Source organism: Miniopterus natalensis, chromosome 12 (assembly GCF_054644295.1).
Source record: "Miniopterus natalensis isolate mMinNat1 chromosome 12, mMinNat1.hap1, whole genome shotgun sequence".
Taxonomy (NCBI): domain Eukaryota; kingdom Metazoa; phylum Chordata; class Mammalia; order Chiroptera; family Miniopteridae; genus Miniopterus; species Miniopterus natalensis.
Genome location: NC_142092.1, coordinates 38,283,106 through 38,309,165, shown reverse-complemented (window position 1 = coordinate 38,309,165; position 26,060 = coordinate 38,283,106). Strand labels below are relative to the sequence as shown.

The window sequence follows — 26,060 nt, the reverse complement described above, 5'->3', positions numbered from 1 at the left end:
AACAAATTCCGCCAGTCCACAGTTCCATGTGTGCACAGCAAATCTCCCTGGCTTCTCTGAGAGAAAGCAGTTCAGACCCTGTGCAGTCAGGCAAACATGAATAGTAGGACATACCAAGTTATTTCATTTCTGCCCGATTCAACAAATTTCCCCCTTCTTTGCCCACCAAACTCTTACTCAGCATTCAAGACCCTGCTTAAATTTCCCCTCTTCTGTGACACGTTCTCAGCTTCCTCAAGCTCCTTGCCTTGCACTTCCCAGCTCTCTGATTACACCTTGATAATATCTCCTATGACATGCTTTGTAATTTTTCTGTTTAAGGCAAGCTCACACGGTTTTGGTAGGAAGGTCAGTTGGTACAGCCTCTTTGGAGAGCATTTTGGAAATGTCTATGAAAATGACAAGGCACGTGTGGAACAACACAACTTTCTCCTATGGATTTACTCACCAGGTAAGCAACAAGGCTGTTACAACACTGTTATAACAAAAGAGTGGAAACTGTCTACATGCGCACTAATATACATCTGGTTAAATAAATACAATAGAGTACCATGCGGTTCTTCAACAGAACCAGAAGCTCTCTCTTTATACTAATATCTGAAAATTTCCCCCTAAACTCCTTTAATTTGTTTGATAGTCTTTTCCCCCCATCTTTACTGAGGTATGACTGACAAATTTATAGAGAATCTTGACTTAGTTCACAGCAGCCCATTGAAAGGCCCCCTTTCTCTCTCTCTCTCTCTCTCTCTCTCTCTCTCTCTCTTTCTCTCTCTCTGATTGTATTTTGTGTTTCCCTGGGCAACAAGCAAGGGAAGACGACTTTGGCAATAGTTTTCATTGAACATGAGGCATGAGGTAAAGGAGATCAGAGTCTACCACTCAAAAACTATGTCACTTTGGGGTAAGGATTATTTTGAGCTAAAGGCACTAGAGAAAAAGTACGCAGGAAGAACTCTTTTTTTTCCCCACAGTCAGTCAAATGTGGTTGTGTGGAGGGCGACAATGTTAATCAGCTTAACAATAACCCACAACCTTCGGACCAACTAGGAAGAACTCTTGCCTTCCCCCTATCAGCCTAAAAGCAGAGCATAAATTCCCCTTGTGAAGGTACCCTGCCAACATGTCCCACACAAGAAAGAGGAAAACAACCCTTATCACTGGAGATGGAAATGGCACCTAGATGAGTCTATATAAACAAACTTTACTAAAATAACCCTTATCTTCCATTTGTTTACCCATATATTTAACATAATTTACTCCCCTAGAAACCCAAGCCCACTGTTCTATGTCTAGTCACTTCTCCACACTTTATGGCCCTTTGTTAAAATGATATATAAGCTTCTAAGTCTAACCACTTCTCTGGGTTTTCACTTCTTTTCTGTATATTCCCCTGTACATATAAAATTTAAAACATCAATTAAATTTGTATGCCTTCTTCTCCTGTTAATTTGTGTGTTTTTGGTTTGGTTTGGTTTGGTTTGGTTTGGTTTGGTTTGGTTTGGTTTGGTTTGGTTTGGTTTTGGGGGTTTTTGTCAGTTTAATTCGTAGGACGCAGACATTGAACCTAAGAGGGTAGAGGAAAACATTTTTCCTCCCTTACAGAGGAGTGTCAGAAAAGCTAGTCACTAGTCACACTGAAGTCAAGCAGTAGGAATTTTAAACAAAAGGGAGGGGACCCCACTATTTTCAGAAGTAGTGCTAATGGACAGTGCCTCCAGCCTTTGCTACTTTACAGAGAAGCTACAAGATGTACCCAACCACAGCCTCCCTCACTTTCTTCCAGAAAAAGACTTGATTATGGATAAAGACTTGATTATGTACCAAGACTTTATGTACCTGTCATGCAAAAAAATGTAGTTGCTATGCAGTTACAAAGAAATAAAAGATTATTCTACTCTCAAAAGTATCTAATAGTCTAACACAGACCTTTTGAAAGAGAGTTGTACAAAGTAAATGTAAAAAAAAAACACAACTGCATAAGTTAATAAAGGTGGCTGCCCAACAAAAGCTCCTCCAACCTAACAGAATATTCACAAGTTTCTCTACGCAAAATACACAGGCTCCAGTTAAGGCTTGTGTTCCACCTCCTAGATCAAACCAACCACTTCCTAGCTTTGAGACCTCAAGCAGTTTTCTTAACCTCACTACTTCATTCATAAAATGGGTATATTAGGATCTACCTTTTAGGGAAGTTAAAATAATCCAATGAGATGGAGCACAGTTCCTGACACTTAGGGCTAAATAAATGTTAACTATCATCATCATCACCACCATCATTCTGTAATTTTCAAGATGTTTCTCAAACTTTAAAATGGAGTTCCTCTGACTAATCCATTTATTAAGAAGGGGGAAAAATTACCTGAAAGTTCAGATGGTTTTATATGGAGCCCTTTTTCCTCTCCATGGTGTCATATAAAAAGCATGTGTGTGACATCTCTGAAGTTTGTTTTTTACTGTGTATACAAAAGAACCCAAAACATTGACATTTGCTTCTTCAAAGTCCCATAAATTTATTTTCACAATGTGAAATATTTATGCTGCTTTACTTCCAACATCAAAATCAATAAGCCATTTAAAAGACTTGGTCAAGGTCAGACATCAGGCTTCCAACTACAGTGGAGCATCATCCAACCTGCTTCGAATGCAATGATTCTAGTCCACATCTCATTCAATATCCCTTGGCCCATTTTACATCAAGTCTCAGAATAAAGACTCTTTTTAAAAAAAAAAAAAGTCTTTGTGAGAATGTAAGTTGTTTTCTACACTCCAACAAGCCAGACAGGTTCACCCTAATTTAACTGCAAGGATTTGGAGGGTGGCTGAAAGGGACAGAAGTGTCATATGTGTGTTAAACAGAGAGGCTGGGCTGGTTCAGTAGAAGGTAAGGAGGGTCCCATAAAGAATGAGCTGAACCACAAAACTGTGACACATTTTAACGGATGGAGTACCATCGTGACATATCTAACAATTAGAAGAGAGAGTTTTGATAACAGCCCTGAAGTGGCCAAAAGTGACCCTATAGGGAAAAAAACAAACACCAATAAACAAGGAAAGGTTAAAATGTGACAGGATTCTTTAAGAGTGTAGGCTATACTACAGAGACTACAGGAAACATATGCCAACCAATAGCAAGGCACTTAAAACGGAAACTGAGACTGTTCTGGGGACAATTGCTTGTATTTTCTTTTTCAAATGAAATAGATTTCAAGAAGAAGAAAAATCTCAGAAAAAAGTGGTTATGTCTGGCAGGTCTGGCTCAGTGGTTGAGCATTGACGCATGAACCAAGGGGTTGTGGGCTCGATCCCCAGCAGGGGCGTGCAGGAGGCAGCTCATCAATGTCTCTCTCTCTCTCATCGATGTTTTTCTCTCTCTCCCTTTCCCTTTCTCTCTAAAAATCAATAACAGATTTTTTTTTAAAAAAACAATGGTTATCGCCCGGCTGGGCGTGGCTCAGTGGTTGAGCATCAACCTAGGTTCCAGGCGATCGGGGTTCGATTCCCGGTCAGGGCACATGCCCGGGTTGCGGGCTCGATCAATGACTCTCTCATCATTGATATTTCTATCTCTCTCTCCCCCTCTCCTGTCCTCTCTCTGAAATCAATAAAGATATATTTTTTAAAAAAAACTGGTTATCGCCAGATGATAAGTTTGGGATGGTCTTTCTATTTTTATCTATGTACTTTTTATTTTTCTGTACTGTATTTTCTAAATGTTCTAAAATTAAAATATTACTTTTTATTTTTAACTATAAGATTTTTTCAACAAAACGGACAAAATCAGTCATCCATTTATAGATGTGGCACAATCTAAAATTAATCTGTACATACATAAATCTCCCCCATTAGGCTCAAGACCCTCATGAATGAGAACCTATTTCATTATTCCTGGGAAACCCAGTGTCTAGCTCAGGCCCTAAAATATAAGCTACATATATTAAGAAGTGTTTTTGGCAAATGGATTTTGATTGTGGACAAAATCCCAAACTAGGTGACCCCTGGTATAACCTCAGGAAGGGAATTAAGGAAATTCAAAAAGAAATTAAGTGGTAGGGCATTCTCACAAGTGCTGGTCTGGGCAGCCTCGTTTCCAAAAAGGTCCCCTTATGGGGTATGCCAATCACCCTGATAGACACATTAGCCCACATTATAGCTTAATGTTGCTTGCTACTAAAATCTTCCAATAAGTCCTTTGTCTTCCCTCACCTAGCTGCCCTCCTTTTAGGACTGCCTATGAATTGAGCTATGCAGTTCTTCCCGGACCTTGCTTTGCAGGAAGCCATAGAGGCCCGATTTCTATGGTAACCTTATTTGAGTTTGGATGTCATTTATAAACGAGTGAGGAGTCCAAGCTCTCTCTAAACAGCAGTCATTTTCAACCATTTGCACTCAGATTTGCTGAAGACCAGAGAGCAGTGGTGTTAGATAACAAAAATGGTCCTGGGAGTTTATCCCCAATTGGTAACACTATGATCCTAAACCACATCTGTGTGTGCATAAGTACTCATGTACACACTTGTGCACACACACACATACACATCACTGTCGATGTCCCTCCAGCTGCAGCAAAGACATCGCTTAAGGTCTAGAGAGATGAAAAACCTCATGAATAGCTTCTCAGGGCATTCTTTAAAATAAAGTACAGCACTTTATTTAGCTATTAAAAAATAACTCTGCTTTGTTGGATACTTGAGGTCCTGATTTACATCTGAGTTTAGAAGGCTGCTACCTCCTACATATTCACTTAAAATGCAAATTCGTCAGATTCCACATCTAAAGAAGCACAGAGTCCAATTCTAGCCAAGCCCCATCTTTGCTCACAGCAGAGCCAAAGTTCCTGCAACTTTTTCCACACCCAGCCTACCAAAATGTAAGTCCTCAGTGAATCACTATTCCATATATGAGTATGTTCATAGCCTTTAAAAAAAAATGACTTGAAACTAACAATGTATGAGGCAAAGAAAGAAAACTGAGTAACGCAAGTTGCAGTGCTTGACAAAAGTTTAGAAAAATCAAGAAAATAATTAATCACTGAAACTCTATGCCTTGCAGCCAAGGTTACTTTGAAATGTAAGGTAAATGGATAAATTTCAGCCTGTGGTATACTAAAGTTACGTGAGACTGGGAGAAAAAAACCTAAGTATGTCAAAGCTATTTATTTTCCGTTTCCTACGGTTTCCCTAATTACCTACCAAATAAATGTAGGAAAGTTTGTTATACAGTATTGAGCTTACATCAGTCCCTTTTAAACTCTCTTTTCTCCCCATGGCAGAAAATATTCTAAGAATAGAGTCAAAAATGAGCCAGGACTATGGGCCACGAAAAGGGCTGTGAGTAATTTAGTAATCTCCCACTCTCCAGTTAAGAAGGCCAAATCCCCTGCGGGAGCGGAGGCACAGGACTTGCATTGCCCGATAAAGTGACACTTCCGAACAGTAAGAGCCGAGATTACTCTGCCGCAGCCTGGAGTGTTCTCGCCAAGAACCCGAGTGCTGTACAGAGCTTTCTAAATGTTTTTCCCAAGATCTCCAGGTCAGTTTCAAACGCTGTTCCTTTCAAAAGTCCCAAAGGAGACTTGCTCACCCACCCCACCCAGCAAGCAGCGCACTTCCCGTTCGCTCTGGCCGGTCAAGAACTCTAACTTGACAGTGACACACACTGAAAAGAAAAAAAAAAGGAAGTGGCTACGAGACCATTGCAAGACATTTATTTCATTTCTTTTTTAAAGGGAGATCACTGGCCCTGGCTACCAGGAAAGCTTCACTGGGACGTAGCCCGCTTGAAAGTCGCAGAGACTGTCAATGTTGCAAAACCGAGGGCGACTCCTCTTTAAAAATAAACTTTTTAAAAATCCTCGAAATCCTCTCGCTATCCAAAACGATCCCTCCCCTTCAGCGAACGCAAGGAAGCTAACAACTCCCATCCCGGCGGGTCGTATCTCCGGAGCGAGGCTCGGGGCCGGGTACCTGCCCGGTCTGCTCTGCCAAGCTGCGGAGGACGCGCCGCGCGCCGAGGCGGTCAGGGGACCCGGCGAGCACCTCCCTTACCTGGTTTGACCGGTTTGGGTGGCGGCTTCGACATCTCGCTTCCTGGAGCAGCTGATCCTAAAGACCAGGCACGAAAAGCCAACCGAACGCCCCGCCAGCCGGCACCCCCGGGGCCCCAAAGTTTCTTTTTGTCTGGTTTGCAGCGGTGCGCCTTCGAGGACCTGCGCCCACCCTTGGCTGCGGGACCAGCGGACGCGGCGGAGAGGCTCGGCACAGTCCCCGCCCCGCCCCGCGGCCGCCCGAGGAGTCCCGAGCGCGCGGCCCGGACGACGAGGAAGTGGCCGCCGCCTCGCCGAGCGCTAATTGGCTCCCTGCTGGCAGCTGCGGGAGCGCGGGCGGCGGGAGCGCGGGAGGCGGGAGCGCGGGAGGCGGGAGCGCGCGGCGGCGCGCCTGGCGGCGGAACCAGCCGGAGTGCGCCGGGGCGCTGCGAGCTCGCGCGGGGGCGGCTCGGCCGCGCGCGCGCCCGACGAGAAAACGCCAGACCTCGCAGGGGCGCGCGCAGAAACGCGCCCGGGGCCCTACCGGGGTTGCAGCTGGGCCGCGGTGGGAACGATCGCTCGGCGGACGACCTCTACCTGGGCCGCCTCTGACCTGGGAGGAGCCTATGGGAAGGGAAGGGGCCGCTGGGTTAGCGAGTTGCGGGGTTGCGGCGGGTTAGTGAGAAGCGCGCGCTGGGCCATCGCCTCTGCCGCTTTGCTAGGAGGACTAGCGCTGGCGCCCGGTGAGTACCTGCCCGACCCCGCCGCGCCGCGCCTCCTCTCGGAAGGGGGCCGGGGATGTTTCTAGAGTGTTCCTGCGCTGCAGCCCGAACCCGGTTGCGTCTTATAAGCCCCGCTGGGACTCTTACCACCCAGAACGGGCCGGTACAGGGCCTGCCACGTGTACTCGTGATGACTCGCCCCGCAGTCACCCTTACAATGGGGGTCTGCCTCCTGGAGACCGTACAAGGTGCGGGGAAAGTCACCTGGGACAGGACCAGGTCGTGATCCCTACGGGAGGAGGTCTTTTATTGCCCCAGCGTTGGGCTTGACCCCTATGGCCCGCCCGCCCCCGGTGGTTGTACGGCCTGCTAACCGAGAATGGTGTTTACATTTTTATATGGCTGAAAAGAAATCGAAAGACTATTTTGTGGCACGTGAACATTACATAAAATTCACATTTCAGTGTCCATAAAGTTTTATTGGAACACAGCCACGTTCATTTGTTTGAGTGTTGTCTGTGGCCGCTTTCGTTTCACAGCAGCTGCCCGAAAAGTCGGAAACATTTCCTGCCTGGCACTTGACAGAAGTTTGCCCGCCCATCACCGAGCAGGTTGAATCTCCAGTGGAGGCGAGGGCTGGAGCACACGAGAAACGCAGCGTGCGTAAGTTCGAAAGAGCACAGTCCGTTGTTAGAAATCAAAATTGTTTGTTTGGGGGAAGAAAAATTGAAAAGAAAAAAATCTTTCTACGTGAGACTCAAATGAAGCTTCGAAACTTCCTCTAGGGGTTGGTGAAAGGTTGAGTGACTCCAATGGAAAGGGAAATGGTTTGCATATTTATAACCTAGCCACCGGAGAGTTATGTTTACCAAAAGGGAGCAAAGTTTAAACAATAGTAGGAAAAGACTTCCCTGCCTCGTGGAAAAAGATAATCAGAATACCTATTGAATAAAATAAATGAGTGAGAAGTCCTGAAAACATTTCACTCTTTTAAAAATTTCAAATTGCTCTTTCAATACGTGGAAAAGCAGAACACTTGGTTAGCATATTGTCATCCGCCTTTAAAACCGTTTGTATTAGGGAGTTGCTTTTTTCTTACAATCTGCTGATTCGGCACATGCCACCTCTGACCGTTTTGCAGCTTGGAATCCAAAGTGTACCAAGTTTAGTAGTGAAATAAATGAAATATAATAAACACCAGCTATGAAAAAAAGGACTCAACAACATGTTTTACTTAGGGTAAAAAAAAGTATTAAAAATAATTAAAATTACTTATTTTGGTTTGCTCTTGGATATTTTAGTCGGTTCTCCCACCCCTATGCAAATATTCTGTGCTATTGAGGAAAGCTTGGCACATATTGGGAGAATAAGTTACATAAATATCCCACGAGGTTGGGGGTGGTTTATATTCCTAGTAATCGGATGCCGTGGATTGATGAGGCTGGAAAGTCCAAATGGTTGTCTCTCTGGAGACATTCAGCGATTAACAATGTGTTGCGGCAGACAGTGCCAGGCCTGAACTGAGAATTCACCTGAAGCTGCTCTGTACATCCAACACTGTTTTTGAAATAAATGGCTTCTGGGATTGCTAAACCCACTACCACCCCACCTACTCCTCCCAGCCACAGGCCTTGCTTCTGCTTCTGCCAATTCCCCACCCTTCCCACCACATTGACACCTATTCATTGCTAATGGACTATACCCAACATTTACCCAAACTCTATCTTGGACGGGCTAAGAGTGCTAACTAATATAGAACTGAGGGTTCCGGTTTTGGTAAAAACCTGCATTTGACTGGGGAAGTTCCCTCCTGAGCCCGAGATTTTATAATAGTAGGTTCTTGACTCTCCCTTACTCCTGGTTTCTGATTGCTAGAGTTTCCACCCAAATAATCCCCTCAAGCCTATTTCCAGGGACACAACTGTACTCAATTGTTATTTACATGCTATGTAATTGATGCAGTATCCTCATATGTATGCACAGATGTCACAAGAAGCACAGGGGAACCCGTAGTCCTTGCCATTCAGTGTGCACCGCAAATATACACCCATCAATAATACATCAATTAAAAAGAACATTAATTATACATGAGAGCCTCACAAGCCAGCACATGTGCGCCATTTTTTCTTTGCTGTTGATAATAAAGAGCTTTTTAGCAGCTTGGAAAGAGGTCTAGTTTTGTTTCTCACTTTTCCAAAACTTACTAGCTGTGTGAGCTTGGGCAAGTTACTCCATTTTCTGGGCCAGTTTCAACTTCTGTAAAATGAGGGGGTAGACTAAATGAGCTCTCTAAGGCCATTCTTCTCTGGCCTTAAAGAAGTATGGCCAAAAATAAGTGAGGTGGAGGCAAAGGTTTTATGATTTTTTTTTTTTTTTTTTTTGCCTAGTGAGGACATCAATCTACTGTTTATTACCAACATAATTTCTCATAAGAGAAAGGACATCTATCACCAAAAAAGTAAGAAAGGTTCCATCTCAGGATAAAGGGCAGCCTTTCTCTTCCCAAAAGAGAATTGTTGCCACCCTTGCATTGACATAATAAAAATAAGAATAGGGTAAAATTAAATTCAAAAGCAGAAAAATTATGAGGACAAGAAAGGGGCCACATCCTAAACCTGACAAACTCAGGGGAGGCCTTCATGGCAGACCATACAGACTCAGAGACCAAAAGTAACCACACAGGATGGTCAGAACATAAATATTCCCGACTAAAGGCGAGTCATGGCAGGTAGTCATGTCCTGGGCCTATAGCTTCCTTGGCAAAGGTTTGATTTTTACCTTAAGTAAGCCTGTCTGTTGCCTTTTTGCACCTAAGATAACAAACCCTTGGAATGTCAGAGTAATCTTTTTCTGGACCCGTCAGAGTGTAACCTCACACCAGGGCATGAGACCACAGAACCCTTCACTGTTACCTTGTTCCCCAAATACCATCTCTGTGTTCTGTAAATGTTAATTGTTAACTATCCTGTACCCACCAGTGTAAAAGAAGTAAGTGCCTCTGTTTTGCTCTTGATCCAGTCTTAGAGATTTCCCAGTTTTGCTTCCTCCTGCCTCCCTAATCTATCACCAGTCAGTTTCATGGAAACCCCCTGCCCCCCCTTTGTCTCTAATGTATAAAATAAAATAAGCTGAACAACTGCCATTCTCCAGAGCATTGTCTCAACCACTTGAGATTTTGCTTCCCAGCAATTGTCAGTTTGGCTCAAATAAACTCATAAAAAGTCTCTATAGGCTTAGATGTTTCTTACATTGACAATTACAGCATAAAAATTTACAGTACTCACATTGTGTGCAGTTGTTCCCTTGATACGCTTTGTCAATTTGGGTGGAATATATATTCAACAATGCAACTCCTGGTGAAACTCAGATGTCTAACTTGTTCTGTTATTGTATTTTAGCACAGTCATTATTGAATTCTTGTCTCACATAGGCTTGTTAATGAAAGTGGAACTGAACTTTAAGCAATTGCTCTTAATTTGGAATATTTTGGATAACTTGAGTAGACATCAAGGATCAACAGCCTCTCTCCACCAGGTTCTCCTCCCTACCACCTCTCCCCAGGGGAAGTGTGGATACAGGTCAGAGACAGAAATTGGGAGGGCTGCTGGGAGCCTCCAGCTCAGGGGCCACTCACCCTGAGCAGCACAACTTAGGCCCCTAATCACCCAACCAAAGCATGCTTGTCAGGAATAAAGAGCAGCTTTTCTAAGGATCCCTCCAGTGAGCTTCACCTTTTCACTTAAAAAGGTGAAAATGGCCCATTGGAACGGACTGCTATGGTGAACCTTTAGATGACCATGTGTGAAACCTGCCCTCCAACCCCTAGACCAGGGGTCAACAGACAGTGGCCTGTGGCTAAAACCTGGCCCTCTGCTTCAACATTTGCCATCAGTTTTCTGATAGGAAGCACAACCTTTCAAATTCAGTAAGAGAAGTATTATCCAAATAAAACTTGGGGAAAAAGGAATTCCATTCTTCTTAGTAGACATACTACCAAAAACAGTTGTACTCAATTATTATGATGTTTTGACTATCATCAAAAATATTGTGGAAATTTGTTTTCTCTCTTGTGTAAATACCTATATAATAACCCAGATTTTGCCTCTTGACCCACAAAGCCTCTAATATTTACTACCTGTCCCATTTCTGAAAAAAATTTGTCTACCCTGACCTTAGACCTAGGCTTTTGGGTGAGAAAATAGTGCCTTTAAAGGAGAGGAGGGTGAGGGGGAGAGAGAAGCTTTTCCCTCCATGGGGGTAAAGGGTCATCTCCAAGTGATTAAATCATGCAGGTAAAAAGTTACCTGGCTAAAGGATAGAGTATGAAACTCTGTAGTGTGCTCTTCAGCCTACCAGCTCTTCCACAGCCTTGAAAACAGACCTTCAAGGGTATATGCTTTGTCACAGGGGCCTTTCAGTTCACTAGACTTGGGCACACAGGCGTGAGCATGCCCCATCTGTAGGCACTTAGCAGGAGAGTGTGGCAGAGAGAAGCCAGCACAGGCATACCTCGTTTTATTGCTCTTTACAGATGTGTTTTTTTAATAAATGAAGGCAAGACCCTCTGCCAGCAAAAGAGTATGACCCCCTCTATTACAGGGTGGTCTGGAACTGAGCCCACAATATCTCCCAGGTATGCTGGTACAGTGTGAAGCTCTTCCACAGATGTGGATAATCCAGGGGTGGGGTAACCATCTTTCCCCCTCAGGTGGCCCTCCTAATTTAGGACTCTTTTCTTTTACTTCTTCAGACATCTAAATGATAAGCATTTGACTTTTTTTTAATTTTTTTTTTTTTTAGGAAATTATAGGAAGACATTTTGAAAGCTAATTATGAAAACATTTGTCATTGGGATCAGTGGGTGAGTAATTTTGCTACAAACAGCTGGTCAAGACATTCAGGATGTCCAAAGGGTGTTTTCATGTGGACCTGGTGGCGGGAGGAGAAGCAGTGAGGATTCCTGAGTCCTGGAGAAAGCAGGCCACTATTGAATGTAAAACCATGGAGTGCTGACTGCCTAAATGCCAAGAGGAGATGGGAGAGTTCCCTTATGAACAGAAAAGCTGGAGAGTCAATAAACAAAGCTTGCCTGCTTTATCACTTATTTCCCATAGCTGATACCAGAGACAAGGCCTGATCAGGTGCTGCTTTGCTTCAGGATGGTTTCCTTCTCCATATGGCTGCTCTGCCAGTGTGACATCAGAGAAAATCTATCATTTCTTTTCTGCTATGCCCAGCTTTTACATATGGAACATAGAACCACCTCACCTGACTGGTGTGATCAGCTAAAATGGACCTCCCACCTAGCCCCAAAGGAGAGAGAGATTAGAGGAAAAGGAGACATTACAGAGGAGCTGTAAACTCATGAGAAGTGGGTTTTTAATAAGCCACTCCTCTGTTATTCTCCGCTCTGCATTGAAACAAAATCACAATGACCATATGCCGTTTTATGGACTTGCATAAGTGCACTGTGCATTCTGTGTCATATATGAACCCTGAGGATGTTTCACCATAGACAAAAAATTCTTTTGTTTCCAACACAGTAGCTGTATTTTTAAGTCTTGGTATTACCCAATTTACTTGCCCAAATAGTTAGTTACCTTTCTCCTCAATCCTTCCCATCTTATCATTTACTATATTAGGTCTACTTATGCCTATGGTTTTGCCAACAGAAAAACATTATCTATGAAAGAAATAATTTTTTCTTAGATATTAGTGTTTTAAATTTTCTTTTTTCTAAGATAAGATAATTTTTAAATGTATTATGTTTTTAATGTATCTTCTTGGCATTTTCAGGTTTTACAAAAATTCTTTTTTTTTTTTTTTTTTGGTTCAGTGTGACAAATGGTGGGAAGACAACACTGGCTAAAAATTTGGAGAAACATCTCCCAAACTGCAGTGTCATATCTCAGGATGATTTCTTTAAGGTATCTATAAAACGTCTTAGATAATTTATTTAACACACCAAAAAAGTTCTAGTAGCAAAGTTAATTGAATCACATCCCAGAAGCCTTTGCTGAGTGATGACAGCTTTTGTAGTGAACCAGAGTCAATGCAGTAGTGTTGCTTACCCACTAGATGGCACCACTACTGTTCCTGTTTGATTTTATTTACTCTCATCATCTGATGCATTTACTAAAGCTTCATGGCCTCTTCATTCTGTAATTGTATTATTTCTGCATTGCACAGTTTTCATGGGTACTTTATTATTTTTTCAGCCAGAGTCTGAGATAGAGACAGATGAAAATGGCTTTCTGCAGTATGACGGTAAGTAGATGAGCTTATGAAAACTATGCCCTAATGTTCATTTTCTTTTTCAAACCCAAATACTTCTCTATGAAGACATTCTCAGTGTGTTTAAATATATTACTGTACTTTAAACCTACCTTTGTAAGGGTTTCTGGTTTATATTCAGTTGTTTTTAAAAATGAAATATTTCTCCCAGTTTTATATTTAAAAATGAAAACATTGGAATGAATAGATTTTTTCTTCTGAAGCTAAGACAAGGCAGGTTCGCTGGTACTCTAGTCATCCCTGCCCAGGGAATGCATAACTGCTTCCCTTCCCACCCCCAGTCTTACCTAGAACAAACTGGAAGCACTCATCTTCTGAGCTTTCCTTCCCAGTGCCCAAGGTGGTACTGGGCAGCTGTTTTTTTTTTCTTTTCATTTATCAAAAAGGATAGTGAATATTTTTTTACATGGGTTTGCCTCACTCCTCTACCCAGACTAACACTGCTTTGACGCCAAAGGATTAAAGTACATCAGAAAAAGTTTATTTTCCTATAAAGAATATATGCTAACAAACTGTATTTAATGGTATTATCAACTTTTATAACTAATAAGATAATCATTGAGAGCTTATGCAAATTAGCAACCAAGGGAGTTCTCTTGAGGAGCCATAAAATATGTTCTTTATTTTTAACTTTGATAACCTTGGAGGTAAAATGTTGTATAGTCAGTTCTTACAGATGCATGATAGTTTTAAGAGAGGCAAAGTCCTTGATTTGCTGTCCTTGTGTCTTGAGCTGCAGCCAAGATAGTTTTTTCTTTTCTTCTCCTCTAAAGGTTAGTAAGGAATATTATTACAAAGTAAGAATTAAACAAGGAAAAACTGTTTTCAACAATTGACAAAGAATTATTCCTAATTTAAATGAATCCTTACAAACTAAGAAGAAAAGCACTAATATCCCAATTGAAAAAGGTGTCCAAGGATGTGAATAAGCTATTCACAGAAGCAAAAGGTTAATAATATGCAATAAAAAGTCAGCCTCAAAGGTAACAAAAGAATTATAGCTTACTTTTTTCCCCACTTACCTAGTAAACAGATTCTTAAAGCATGGATAATTATCTAATGATGGCGTTATCTCAATAAAACCAAAACTGTCACAGATGGGAGGATAATAAATCGGTACAACCTCTCTAGAAAGGGGATTAAGAATATGTCCCAAAGACCTCAAAATATTCGTGCCATGTGTTCAAGTGCACTTCGAGGAATCTATCTTAAGGGGAAATCTGAACTTTTTAGGTAAATGTACAAATTCAGGGTAAGTCAAGATAATGTTGAAATCTTTAATCTTAAATTTTTAAATGTATAGCTATCAAGTTTATAAATTGATGGAATCATTAAATTATAGTGGGTAAATACAAAGTAAGTCAAAAGACGCAAAAAACAGAGATCTTTAAAAAATCAAAGGGTGATATAAAAATAGAAAATGATAGTAAGCTGATAGATTTAAACCAAATAGATCAATAACTACATTAAATTAAAGAACTAAAATACTCCAAATATTATCAGACTAGGTTTTTTAAAAAAGCCAACTACCAGCTCCTCATAAAAGATATAATATTAAGACATAGAAAAGTAGTTAGTAAAAGGCTAGAAAAAGATAGTATATCATGCAAACACCTACTGAAAGAAAACTTGTATAACTATGTTACTATCAGACAAAGTAAACTTTAAAGCAAAGAGTATCACTAGAGATAGAGATAAGTGGATCAATTCAACAGGAAGATAATCTAAAATCTGTATGCACCTAATAACATAACTTCAAAGTATATTAAACAAAAACTGCTAAACTAAGAGGAGAAATAGACAAATCTATAATTATTGTGGGAGATTTTTATACAACTTCCTCAAAAACTGAAATAAACACACAAAAATTATAAGGGTATAACAGATTTGAACAATACAATGAACAAACTTGACCAAATTAACACACATAGAGCATGCACCCAGCAACAGTAGAATATACATTTCTTTCTCAAGAACACATGGAACATTAACCAAAATGGATGCATATGCAAGGGCATGGAGCAAGTCCTAATATATTTCAATGAATTCAAGTAATACAGAGACATCCTCCAATCACAGAGAACTGAATTAGAAATCATTAACTAAAGAGGAAGTAGTAAAGTCCCAAATATTTGGAAAATATTGTCTGTGTCTGTGGGTTATGCATATATGTTCTTTGGCTAATTCCTTCACCTTTCATCCAGTTCCCCCCTACCCCCTTGCCTCCGACACCTGTCAGTCTGTTCCATGTATCTATGTCCCTATAAAAACTTTTCTTATGGAAAATTTTAAACATATACAAAAGTAGGCAGGAAAGTATAATGAGTTCTTATGAGTTCAGCATTCAGGTTTAAAAATGATGAACTCTTGACCCATTATATTTTATCTATATCGTCACTCACTTTCTCCTATATTATTTTGAAGCAAATTCCGGACGTCATCCCATTTTATCTGAAGCAAGACACTTCTGTATCCCATAGGTTAAAGAATAAATCACAATGAAAATTAGAAAATATTTTTAACTGAGTGATAATGAAAATATATTCAAACTAACGGTATTTCTGGTTCCAGCCAAAATGGATTGGCCCTGTTCCTTGCTATTCCTCCCACAACTAAAAACTCTGGATGGAATACAACAAAGGGAAGACTCTGAAAGATGAAAGGAGGGGACTTCAGGACTTGAGGAATAGCATGGCTGTGAGTTACCAGAGTTTTCTTTTTGCCTCATATATTCAAGAAGGGGTGCTGGAGAAGTGTGCAACATGGAACCATTAATATGTACAGACCAAAAAAAAAAAACCCCACCAGGAAACCTATTCCCTAGTCAAAGCACCAGAAAAAGGGTGGTCTAGCAGATTAGAAAATCATTTTATAATATCCACCCTACTCAAGCCAAACAAAAAACAAAAAACAGTTCTCCCCTCATGGTATTAGCAGGGCCAAGTGGAGAACAAGACTTCTGAACCCACCGACACTGGTAAGGCAGGGTGAGTTGGCCCTCCATGTCATCCATAGGGATCAGTCATATCAGTGGAGCCAAACAGTGACTGAACTTCCACCCCCGCCTACCAGCAAACAGCAGGATGAAGCGGTGTGAGGTGGTGCTGGCTGGTATTCCACACTTTCCTCTCCCAGATAGTGTCAGCTCCTATCAGCAGAACTCAGTGGTGAGCTGAACTTCACCCTTTGCTGAGCAGCTATGAAGCTGCACCAGCACTTTGATTTTCCCTTTCTCCTCCCATGGCAATTCCCCCCACACCCCAGCAGTATCAGTGAGGCCCAACAGGGAGCTAAACATCCCCCACCCTGACAACCTACAGCTAAAACAGATCACTGCCTGCAAAAAAGAAGATTTAATAGGCTTTAGAACCTCGCAACATAATGCCCCAAATTTCCAGGACAAAACTGAGTTTCACTTATCATATCAAGAACCAGTCAACTCTCAACTTGAGTGAAAAAAAGACAATCCACGGCCACCAACTCTGTGTTGACAGAGATGTTGGAATTATCTGACAAAGTGTTTTAAAGCAGTGCTTATTAAAAGACTTCAGCAAGCAACTGTGAACATTCTTGAGTCAAGTGAAAAATTACAAAGCTTCAGTAAAGAAATGCAAGATGTAAAAAAGAACCAAATTGGAATTTTAGAACTGAAAACAAACAATAACTGAAATTTTAAAACTCACTAGATGAGCACAACGGAATAAATATGATAGAGGAAGGAATCAGTGAACTACAAGACAAAACAATAGAAATTACTCAATCTGATCAACAGAGAGAAATAGACTGAAAAGAAATGAACAGAAATGCAGACAATAACAAAAGACCTAACATATTACTGAAGTCTCAGAAGGAGAGGAGAAAGAGTGTGGTGCTGAAAAAGTATTTAAAGAAGTGCCCTGGCTGGGTAGCTCACTTGGTTAGAGTGTCATCCTGATACACCAAGGTTTCGGGTTTGATCTCCGGTCAGGGCACATACAAGGAGCAACCAGTGAATGCATAAATAAGTGAAACAACAAATCAGTGTTTCTCTCTCTCTCTCTCTCTCTTCCTCTCTTCCTCTTTTTCTCTAAAATCAATTTCTAAAAAAATTTAAGGAAAAAAAAGTAATGGTGTAAACCACCTCAAATTTGGCATAGGACATAAATCTACATGTGCAAGAATCTGAGCGATCCCCAAACAGGTTACACAACACTGATCAAGAAAAAAACAGGGAAGGCACAAATTATAAATACCAAAAACAAAAAGGATGATACCATTACAGATCCTGCAGACATTAAAAAGATAAGAGGGCATTATAAACTACTTATGTAAATATAGTAGAAAACTTAAATGAATTGACAATTTCCCAGAAAAGTATAACTTACCGAGACTAGCACCAGAACAAAGAGAAAATCTTAGCAGCCCTATATCTATTAAATAAATTAATCCATAACTTATTTAACTAAAAGACCTCTAAGCCCTGATGGCTCAATTCAGTACTTCTGGAGTGAGACTCAGAATTTGCCTTCCTAGTAAGTCCCCAGGTGCGGCTGCTGCTGCTGGTTTAGGTACCACACTTTCAGAATCACTTTTATAGATACTCTTATAGAGTTATAACTGGAAGATCAGAAAGTATGCACATTTTTGAGTTTGAGAATGACATATTTGTATTCTTTGTAAAAATGTTTAATGGTTTTTCTCTTATTTATCTGTAAGAGCTCTTTTATATTAAAAATATTAGCTTTTACCAAATGCAGATATTTTCCTCAGTGTGTCATGTATCTTTCATACTAATTTATTGATATTTTGTCATCCAAAAATGTTAAATTTTTATGTAGTCAGGAGGTAGTAGAAGTTATAAATAAAGCAAGATTAACCATGAGTTTATGATTGTCAAAGCTGTTAATAGGGACATGGGAGTTCATTGTACTTTACTCTCTACTTTTGTATATGTTTCAAATTTTCCTAAATAAAAATGTTTCAAACATACCAATTTGTCAATATTAGAGTTTAAAAGTCTCTGAAAGATTTGTTATTAAGTTTTTTGAAGGGTAAATAGTGTTATTTTATGCATTTATAGAGTGCAGGATATACTCATCATAAAAAGCTTCATCATCAAACGTTTGTTATACTGATTTCATATTTTTGTATGTTGCTTGAAGTGCTAGAAGCGCTTAACATGGAAAAAATGATGTCCACCGTTTCTTGCTGGATGGAAAGCCCAAGACGCTCTCTGGTATCAGCAGACTGGAAAAGTGAGGAAATTCCCATATTAATCATCGAAGGTTTCCTTCTCTTTAATTATAAGTAAGCATTGCTCACTCAGATATGGACTCTGAATGAATGGGGAACAAACATTGTGAACTAACTTTGTTGTTATTTTAGGCCCCTTGACACTATATGGAACAGAAGCTACTTCCTGACCATTCCATATGAAGAATGTAAGAGGAGGAGGAGGTGAGTTTTGAAGTTGCCTTTGTAGGTGGTGATTCAAAAGACAAAAAAATTTATGAAAAATGAGGAAAGCAACATTATCGAGCAATATGTATATGTCATTTTTCAAACAAGGGAAGTCTCAACTCTTTCACAATGAGCAAAACCTTTTTCCATAAGTTATCATCCACGCAGAATAATAAAAATCACTTTTCTAAGAAGAGACCCTAGTAGGAGCCGTTTAGCTTGTTTCTCCTGAATCTTCACATGGAACAATTCCATGTTGATTGTGACTTTAAATTAGTTGGCCTATATTCTGCTACAGCACAAAGAACACCAATTAGTTTAAAGCTTAATCCAACATATCAGTATTTCTATCATTATTTACATTGATATTTATCTCTTAATTATTTTATAAAAAACTAGAGGGGGAAAAGATAATATGAATGATAGTGAATTAGAGATTAATTTTTGGATGAGCGAACTAAATCCATTTTGTTGTCTTTGTAACTGGCATGGAGTCTAAGATGTGTAATCTTAATCCTGTTTAGATTCAGTCTCCGTGATTTTTCCATTATCCTCACCATTATTATTTTACTTTATCAACATGTGTTTCTATCAACATAAAGTTTCCTTTATGTTTTGTTAGCACAAGGGTCTACGAGCCTCCAGACCCCCCGGGGTACTTTGATGGCCACGTGTGGCCCATGTATCTAAAGCACAGGCGAGAAATAGAGGACATCATGTGGGAAATTGGTAAGCGCCCTTTCTCCCTCCATGGAAGGCCTTTTACTTGTCATTGTCTCAAAGTGCACAAAAGAAAGGACTTTAGGAGGAATGTTTCTCATGTATTATATTATGAAGGAGCCCTTTAAGCCATAACACTCTGGGCTCCCCGTCTTCTATCGTTGGCTCTCCTGGCTTCTGCTTTTCTCTCTATGGCTCCTGTCAATAGCTTGTCAACTTCTAGATGGTCATTTATTCAATAAATATTGACTGTATGCTTTCCATGTACAGGTACTGCCCTGGTGATATATATCAAGAGAAATAAGGCAGACCCAGTCGCTATTCTTGTATTTTTCATCCTCACCTGAGGATATTTTTTCCATTGCTTTTCAGAAAGAGTGGAAAGCGGGGAGAGAGAGAGAGAAACATCGATGTGAGAGAGACACATCGATTGACTCCCACGCACACCCCAACCAGGGCTGGGGATTGAGCCTGCAACAGAGGTACGTGCCCTTGGCCGGAATCGAACCCGGGACCCTTCAGTCCTCGGGCCAGTGCCCTAACCACTGAGCAAAACCAGCCAGGGCCAGTCCCTATTCTTATGAGCCAACATTCTATTAGGGAAGCAGACGTCAAACTAGCTACACGAGCATGTCCTTTCTAGCTGCGCTGAGTACTGTGACAGTGAGTTCTTAGGGGACTGCCTAAGTCCCAGTGACCCAGCCACATTAAACCATGCTCTGACAGGGTTAACTAGGCAAAGGGAAGAGTGTTGGATAGAAGATCACCTCAGACAGTGGGCATGGTACAGACAAAGGCCAGGGGGCAGAAGGAATGATCAGCACCCGAAAGAAGGTTGGTATATTTGTCATAGAGAAAACCAAGGACAAGAGGTGCTGCTGGTAATACAGGAAAGATCCAAACCCTACAAGGCCATAGGCCAGTAGGGACTTGGGTCTTTATCCCAAGAAAAGTAGGAAGCCCTTTACGGAGAAGTTTGAACAAGGGCATGATAGATATCACATTCTCATTTTAGTAATATCCCTCTGGCTATGTGGCGGGTGGGTGTAGAGGGTGCAATATTGGACATAGGTGCTCAATAGACCTGGATGATAGCATAGATATGGTGGGTGCAGGAAGTTGAGGTGTCAAGGACAACACCTTGGAACCTGGCAGGTACTATTTTGGAAAACAGAAAAAAGTGAGGAAGTTGCAGGATTGTAAGATAACAGTGCAAGTCTGTTTTGTACATAATGTTGTTGAGATGCCTGGAAGACATAAAGCAGCGATTTGGGGGTAAGCATCTGGATCTATGAGCCCAGGCTTGGAGAGACCTCTGGAATGCAGAGCTCAGCACAGAGAAGCTACAGGGGGCCCAGAGAGAAGGCTCTTGGTTGGGGCACAGGAAGTAGAACCGATGTATACTTTTCAGAATAAAGAGAGTTGCCCATATTGTGAGAAGCTTTGTGGCCTCCAGGGTGGCTGTGTCTGAGCCATACAGAAAGCACATGGAGCCTCTCCGTAGTCCGGGGTCCATTATAGACTCTTCTTCAGTCAAGTTCAACCCCTTCGCCCCATCCCCAGAGCCGCTGCTGAGGTTCTAGCCACAACTCTTCCAGATTGGACCATGGCTGAAGAGACACCCTCTTCTCACTGCTCCTCTCCCCATCTCCATCTGAAATGCAAAACTAACTCTGTCCCTGCCTTACTTAATATCTTCAGAGAGTCTCCAGCTCTTGGGTTAAACCCACACCATCAGACATCAGGGTCTCTAAAGACAAAGGTATATCCTTGCTCTAAAACCACCTCTCTCCACTGTCCCTGCCTCCCCACACTCCAGGCTTTTCAAACCGTATCTTCTTCTTAACAGGCAAAATTCTCTGCTACCTCCCTACCTCTGCAGTTTTCTGACTAGAAGACCTATTCCTTCCTTTAACATACATAACTTCTGCTTTTTCTCCAAAACTGACTATGCCAGTTTTTTAAAAATATATATCTTTTGGGCCTGGAGAATTCTGATTTAGTACATAAGTGGGGGAGCCCAGACCCCTACCTGGTTTAAGAAGCTTCACAGGTAATCTTGATGCATAAGGAAGGAGAACTACACCCTTAAGTGACTCGTTCAGTAAGGCACCTCTTCAGTCCTCCTAAAGTGCCATAATCACAAATGCCACTGAATTCTTTTTCTTTCTTTTTTTTTAAAAATAATGTTCACATCAGCTAGTGTGCATTTCTCTCTGTAATTAATCAAAATTTTTTTACCTGTTGTTTCTGGCTGTAATCTATTTTTCTCTTTAATGGCTATTAATTTACTTTTACTTTACGGTCCTGGGTTCTTTGGTTAAACCTACTGGTATTTTCAAGTATCAGGTGCCAAAGTAAGCATACTATACTAATAAGCCTGTTAACATTTGAATTGCTCTCTTTTCCCCTTTTCAGTTTACCTAGATGGAACAAAGTCTGAAGAGGACCTCTTTTCACAAGTGTATGAAGATCTAAGACAAGAACTAGCCAAGCAAAAATGTAAGTGTTGTCCTATTGAAGTGGATGGTGAAAGACCAGCTAAGAATATAGTTCTGCATACCCAAGAATGGCATACCAGAATGCTAATGTAGGAGTGGTTGTATCCATTCACTCATTGCTTTGAAGATAATTCAGAATCAGACTCTGAATGGGTTTGGAGACTTGATTATTTTTTTAAGGGTGAAAATATTCACCCTTTGTTATATCTCTCAATAATATTTATGTTCTATAGTTTAAATATTTTAGTGATGGCTGCTATTTCAATGAGACTGAAACCAACCTTTGGCCGAGTGAAGTTAAAATGCCGGTGATCTTGTTTGTTTTATAATATGTCTAGCGCTCCCCTTCTCCTGTATTCCTCTTAAAGATTTTTCTGTGAATTTATATTTCCCAAATACGTCAAAGTAAACACAAGATTTGAAAAACTATTTACTGTTTCTTTAAGATTTTTATATTGGACAACACACTTTACAAGTGACAGAAATCCTTCTAAATTTTGCTTAACAAAAGAAGTACAGGGACAGCCGTCACTGACAGACATCAGTCACTGGCAGACTCATATCTGTTGGAAGCACTATTCTCCTAGGTCCAGCAGCCCCGTGGAAAAAAACAGTTTACCCTTTTTCAAGATTGTCCATGAGTCATAAATGTTGAAGCTGGGTGTTGGGTACAAGGGGTTTACATATTATTCTTACTGCTTTTGAAAATGTTTAAAATTTTTATTTTAAACAATTTTTATTTTATTTTTTAAGTACAGTTGACATTCATATTACTTTATATTCATTTCAGCTGTACAGCATAGTGGTTAGACAATAACATAATTTACAAAGTGATCCCCCCAATATTTCAAGTACCCACCTGGTACCATACTTAGTTATTACAATATTACCGACTATATTCCCTATGCTGTAGTTTGCAACTCGTGACTGTTTTCTAACTACCAATTTGTGTTTCTTAACTGCGCCTTTTTCACCCAGCCCCCCAACCCCTTTCCCCTGAAACAAATTTTTTAAAGCAGTTTTCCATTTTAGCCCAACTGAAAATTCCCAGGAAAGACTTCGATTGGTCCTGCTTGTATCACATGACTTTTGCTAAACCAATCACCATGGCCAGGGAGATGGCCATGTACTGGCTAGGACTGGATCATGTAACTGAATACACCTCCTAAGACCTCCTGAATTAAGGGGAGAAATTCCCCAAAGGGAAAGCAGGGCAGGGGGTAGAAACCAGAAAAAGAAGGACAACAAAGCATGCTGGGAAAACAAAACTATATAGCTCTAGCTACTGTTATATTTGAACTAAAAGGATTTTTATGGCTAACTCATGCAAAATGCAATCATCAGAAGACAAGAGAAGACAGTATGAGTCACTCCAGCAGTAAAGAATATGACATGCTTTTTTGGTGAGACACAACTGCCGTAGCCCAGATGTCATCCTCTCTCAAGAATTAGATCCCCCCTGGCCACAGTAAATTCCTGTCTGACTAGGGGACTGAGCGCAGCCATGTAGCTTATTGGTTCTACATACTCCTAATTTCAGGATCAGCCCTTCATGTAGGCATGAACCCAGTTGAAGAAATTTCAGGACCATTTTTAAATTACTTCTTGGTGGAACTTATAATACTTGCCAGATATGCCTGCCCACCCCTGCCATCTGTTACCTTGATGAAAGGCAGGCCTCCCACAGTGGAGCTCAGGGCACCAGCATGAATGGATACAGAGAGTGTAGGGGAGAGGAAGGGGCTCTGCTTTCATAAATGACAGCACCTGAGCCAAAGCCACTTTTATAGGGGTGATTGGCTTCCTTTCTGGCCCTAATGAGATCTTTCCAGGGGCATTTCAGCTGTTGGTCACCCGGACTTTTCCATCCTCCTTTAGTGACTAATTCTCCTTTAGTGACTAAATCATATACTGGAGTTTGGCCTTATGATTTGCCTGCTGATAAAAATGAAAGTAGCCTTGATCATGTATTTCAGGCAATTTACACCTAACCTAGTTCCATACCAAAAGCCAGCTTTTGCCATCTGGCCCAAGGCCTGAGGAAAGCTGGCATGTTTTGACAGTGCTGAAAGTCCACAAGAGAGTTTGTGCCCATGTGTGTTACACCCTCCTCTTTCCTTGCCGATGTCCTAGCGACTTATAAGAAAATATTTAACTATACCTTTTAAGGCTATCTTGCTTGTGTTCTAAATATTGGATAAAGTTTAAAAAGAAGAAAATACGGGGTAGGCAAAAATAGGTTTACAGTGGTGAGTACAAGAAACGGAGTTTATTCTTGTATTATTATTTATTAACTATTGTATTTGCTGTACAAACAACTGTAAACCTACTTTTGCCCACCCCTGTATGTAACAGATATGTTAGAAAAGAAATAAAATCTAATGCAGATCAGCTTTTCCTACCTCCAAGACCTATGTTATTTTTTTTTCCACTTGCATAATTAAGTTACTGTGTTATATTAACCCACCATCTTTCCATTTCTTCCAACCACAGTGTCCTGAGTGCCCTGCAAAGCCAGCCTGGAGGGATCCTCAGCACAGCCTGCTTTAACCCTCAGTTCAGGAATGGGCTAGTGGGAGGCCTTCCAGATGTGTCAGTTGACTGCTCTTTAAGCTTCTCATAACATCTCAAACCTGCTTAACTACTTTTCCACTCTAAGCATATAAAATCATAATTGTGATAAAGTAGTAATAATGAAAGGGAAACAACAAAGATTGAATTTAATTAATAATGAAACAATAAATGACCCAGGAGAGTAAGGATATGAAGATATACAGAGTATATTTAATTGAATCCTTATTTAAATCCAGACTTTGAAACAAAATTGAATCATTACCTATTCTTACTATAACAAAGCAGTCTAGCCACCAGCATCATTCAAACTTCCTTTAAGAATGTTTCTTTTCACCCCAGCCAGTTTGGCTCAGTGGTGAGAGTGTTGGCCAGTGGACTGAGGGGTCCTGGGTTCGATTCCAGCCAAGGGCATGTACCTCTGTTGCAGGCTCAATCCCCAGCCCCAGGCAGGGCGCATGTGGGAGGCAACCAATCGATGTGTCCCTCTCACATGGATGTTTTTCTCTCTCTCTCCCTTCCACTGTCTCTGAAAAAGCAATGGAAAAAATATCCTTGGGTGAGGCTTAAGGGAAAAAAAAAAAAAAAAATGTTTATTTTCATCTCATTATAAAAGTAAATTATTTTTAAAAGTTTTAATGTAAAGGCAAAAAGAAAAAAATAATCACCTATATTTCCACCAGTCAGTAGTGTTAACATCTTAATGAGTACACATCCAGTGATTTTGCTGTTCATGTTCATGTGTCTTTTATATGGTTACATGGCTTACCTGGTTAATTGCAATGCTTATTTCTTTTTTAAATTAATATTTAAGAAGTTTTATAGAATTCATTATATAATCAAACTGAATAAAACTAAATAGCTCTCCCACTTAAAGGATTGACGGGTGAATTCTGTTTCACTCATTGAAAGTGAATTATAAGACGACATAGACATCTTAGTGCAGGTGTCACATGTCTAGTTTCAAATCATAGGAATAAGAATTTGCAAAATAAAAATTTAATCAAATGTTTATATTTTTCTTTTTGGCATTTTTCTATATTGAATTTAAAATATAATTTCTAATTATAAAGTAATAATAGCATAATAGTTCAAATTGACATGATTATTGACTCATTTCCCAATGGTTGGATATTTAGTGTTGTACAAGTTTTTCACATTGGCAGATAACATGCTATAAAAAATATCTGCACAGATTGCTTGTTTTCTTCTTCTTTAGTTACATTAAAAATTTTCAGAGTAGTACTTGCTTGGTCAAAGACTATAATCATTTTTACATTTTACATACTTCAAAGATTAAATACTAAAAGGGAAAGAACTCTTGGACATGGACATCAGTGTGGTGATTGCCATGGGGAGAGTAGGTGGATGGGAGTGTAGGAGGGTATTGGGGGGAATAAATGGTGATGAAAAAATAGAAACAGAGGCATGGATACATGGAACAGACTGACAGGTACCAGAGGGAAGGGGGGAGGGGAGACTGGATGAAAGAAGGTAAAGGGATTAACCAAAGAACATATAGGCATAACCCATAGACACAACAGTGTGGTGATGGCCAAAGGGAAGGGGGGTCAGGGGTGGAGTGGACATGGGCAAAGGGGGGGAAATGGGGACATCTGTAATAGTGTCAACAATAAAAATAAAATTTAAAAAAATTTTTAAGATTAAATAATATACTAAAATATGTATGTTTCTCCAACATAAGCTGTGTAATAAGAATGCAGTAGGTTTATTACTGGGTTTCTAAGTCAAAGTCACTAAATAGTCAGCTAGGCTTCCTTGGTTTAAGAA

General features: G+C 40.5%; 2 protein-coding genes across 3 annotated transcripts in view; one reads left to right on the top strand and one right to left on the bottom strand.

Annotated features, from left to right (window-relative positions):
• Positions 1–6,185, bottom strand: part of OSTF1 (osteoclast stimulating factor 1) — a 48,219-nt gene extending 42,034 nt beyond the window's left edge. The window contains exon 1 of the mRNA XM_016223002.2: positions 6,045–6,185. Coding sequence (XP_016078488.1) covers positions 6,045–6,078 — 34 coding nt within the window. The 5' untranslated portion in view covers positions 6,079–6,185. The remainder of the gene's footprint in view (positions 1–6,044) is intronic.
• A 492-nt stretch (positions 6,186–6,677) lies between these two features.
• Positions 6,678–25,514, top strand: NMRK1 (nicotinamide riboside kinase 1). 2 transcript variants are annotated; one of them, XM_016223035.2, is made up of 10 exons: positions 6,678–6,765; positions 7,287–7,407; positions 11,545–11,605; positions 12,581–12,671; positions 12,963–13,011; positions 18,180–18,324; positions 18,403–18,474; positions 19,100–19,206; positions 21,616–21,699; positions 24,192–25,514. In XM_016223035.2, exons 3-10 carry the CDS (start codon positions 11,577–11,579, stop codon positions 24,197–24,199), a joined length of 585 nt encoding a protein of 194 aa, XP_016078521.1. In that variant the 5' UTR covers positions 6,678–6,765; positions 7,287–7,407; positions 11,545–11,576; the 3' UTR covers positions 24,200–25,514. The 2 variants fall into 2 exon arrangements, with proteins under 2 accessions (XP_016078521.1, XP_087678831.1); XM_087822705.1 differs by lacking the exons at positions 6,678–6,765; positions 7,287–7,407; positions 21,616–21,699; positions 24,192–25,514 and having other exon boundaries at positions 11,559–11,605; positions 19,100–19,594.
• The last annotated feature ends 546 nt before the right edge of the window (positions 25,515–26,060 follow it).